At 44.8% G+C, this 2,453-nt stretch overlaps 1 protein-coding gene across 1 annotated transcript; it reads right to left on the reverse strand.

The window, feature by feature from the left end:
* Positions 1-724: 724 nt before the first annotated feature.
* Positions 725-1,423, reverse strand: H257_15076 (hypothetical protein; the record flags this gene model as incomplete). The annotated part of the gene is made up of 1 exon (XM_009843057.1): positions 725-1,423. One exon carries the CDS (start codon positions 1,421-1,423, stop codon positions 725-727), a length of 699 nt encoding a protein of 232 aa, XP_009841359.1.
* Between the last annotated feature and the right edge of the window lie 1,030 nt (positions 1,424-2,453).

A 2,453-nucleotide genomic window follows, 5' to 3' on the forward strand; every position in this document is an offset into this window, starting at 1 on the left:
CAAAGCAAACCACATGTTTTGGAGGTATTTCTACGTGTCTTAATCTGAATGCCTTTCAGTTCATTCGCGTCAACCCAAAGGTCAATCTCCGATGCTCGTCAACACATGTGGTACTTCAGTGGTTTGGGACATTCTAAAGAACGTACAACTATGTTACAGTGGTAGAGTCTAAGTTCGCTGATGTGGCTGCTCTCATGCAATTGGATGAAACATGTCCAACAAAACGTTCTAGTACCATCGCATGATGGCGAAGCATTGGCTCACACGGAAGAATCTCTAACTCGCACGGATCTTCGTACTTCTACTTGAGAGTATTTACGCGTGTTCATGAAGGTGTATTCTGTGAATCCCGAGAAGGGGGTGGCATCTGCTAGACGGTGGGAATAGTTCGATGTCGATACCTCCATTTTCCTACCGTGAAAAGTGAATATAGTTCCCGTGGCCTTTCTGTTAATAGTACAGAATGTATTGTCCTTTTACCCAATTTGGACATTTGTGCTGACTCGCCAAATCTATCGATTCTTTGTAGGAGTACTGAATTTACTGTTAATATGTAAAAAGGTGGTTGGTACGTATCACACTAATAAAATCACACACTAATTTGACGTTGATGATGGTTTCCTGCAATGTGTTGGCAAATCCTTCTGCCGGACGAATGAAGCCTTCATGATAACACATTACCGACAGCAGCATGTCGATTAATATTCATTACTATCGTCACTATTCAGCTTGGAGGGGGTGATTGATACCTTGGTTTCTCCTCTGCCTTGGCTGTTGCATGCTCCTTGTCGGTTGGTAGCGATGTAGCAGGGTACTTCTTGGCCACGTCTTGTATTCGCGAGGCGGATAGATTCGATATGTCCTTCGCGATGCTACTAACGACTGGAAGTGGGTCATAAGTGATGGCTTTGACGTCATTTCTGGGTATATGGGGCTCCATGGACTGTCGAAAGTACGCCAGCGCCATGGCCGACCGCGCGAGGCGTTCGACTTGTTCGGCGCTGTACAGCTTCTTCTCGGGGAACTTCATGCCTTCCCACAACTCCTTCATGAACGATACATCCATGGGGCTGCGTTGTGGATCGTGCTTGTGCATTTGTAACCAATGAAACTCGACGCGATGCAAGTTGAAGCACGCCCATTCGGTCTCTACTTCCAACGTCGTGGGAAACGTTGCGTCATCTGTGTCATTGGAATCGACTCGTGAAGGTTCGTCGTCGGACTCTTCGACGTCGAGATCGAAGACATTGCCAAGCAACACGTCGATGGTGTCGTTCGCCAACAGCTTGGTGCCCTCGCTGCATTGAGTTCCGCCACTGCCGACGCTTCCTGCCTGCGCCACGAACTGCTCCACGGTGTACGCGGTCTCGGCCCAGTATGTTGTAGCAGCCGACAAGACCGAGTGCGCTCGTATGATACCCATGGGGTGGTGCTGTTGTCGTCGCCAACTCTGGCGGCACTTTAACCATACAAAATCACTTGGGTTTGAATTTTCACTTGGGTTTTGTATGCTCCTCCTTCTGTAAAAAAATATCGACCACCAATCATATTCACGTATTTATTTAATTATTTCAATGACCGATGATCCGATTGGCTAGGATTTCGGTATATATTACAAGTGGATTGGCTATTATAGGTATAATATGACTAATTTCTGATTGGATTTACTACAATATTGTGGATTGGGTACAAATTTCCAGACACCATTTCCGAAATCGACGTAACGTATGAGCAGAAAGGTTGGGCTTTCTTCTGATTTTTTAATCGGCTTGAATAGAGCGTTCATTTACTTCACTTTCCACTCATGTCAAGGCACAGTTTAAGCTTAAAATATGTATGCTGGGTTTGCATATATTTTGGGGATTTCATTTTCTAGTGATTCGATTGGCTATTCCAAAATTCAAGCAATTCCATTGGCCAATTTGAGTGCACACTGGCCATCAAGTATCGTTTTTGGCTAACATATGTAAATCCTATTTTGAGTGGGTAATTACGGTCAACGATGTACCTTTATAAACGGATAAAAATTGTATGTATTGTGCTTTTCACATATTTTGCCCGTTGTTTTAGCTCCTAAAACCATCCAAAGTTTAACCTAAACTGAAGTTGCACTCGACGTAAAAGTAAGCTTCCCCACCGTTCTGTCATTGGCTGATCTAAAACTTGCGTTGTTTTACTAAAACTACTTCGTTTTATTAACTCCCGTGGCCAAGCAGTCATGCAGAGTAATGACCTACTGGGGTAAGCTCGCAGTGCACCAGCTTACACGAGCTTTGCAGCCAGCTTGTTAGCAACTCGTTGGCACGAAAAGTCGAGCAAGAAGCACTCAACATCAACCTTTATCGAGCATAGTCAAGAATCACACTCGCGTGTATTAGGTAATCCACTCTGTAAACCCCCGCGTTTGCCGAAATGAAATGGGCAAACGCTTCAGGTTAGCAACATATGCTGCA

The sequence above is a fragment of the Aphanomyces astaci genome (assembly GCF_000520075.1).
Source record: "Aphanomyces astaci strain APO3 unplaced genomic scaffold supercont1.66, whole genome shotgun sequence".
NCBI lineage: Eukaryota > Oomycota > Saprolegniomycetes > Saprolegniales > Verrucalvaceae > Aphanomyces > Aphanomyces astaci.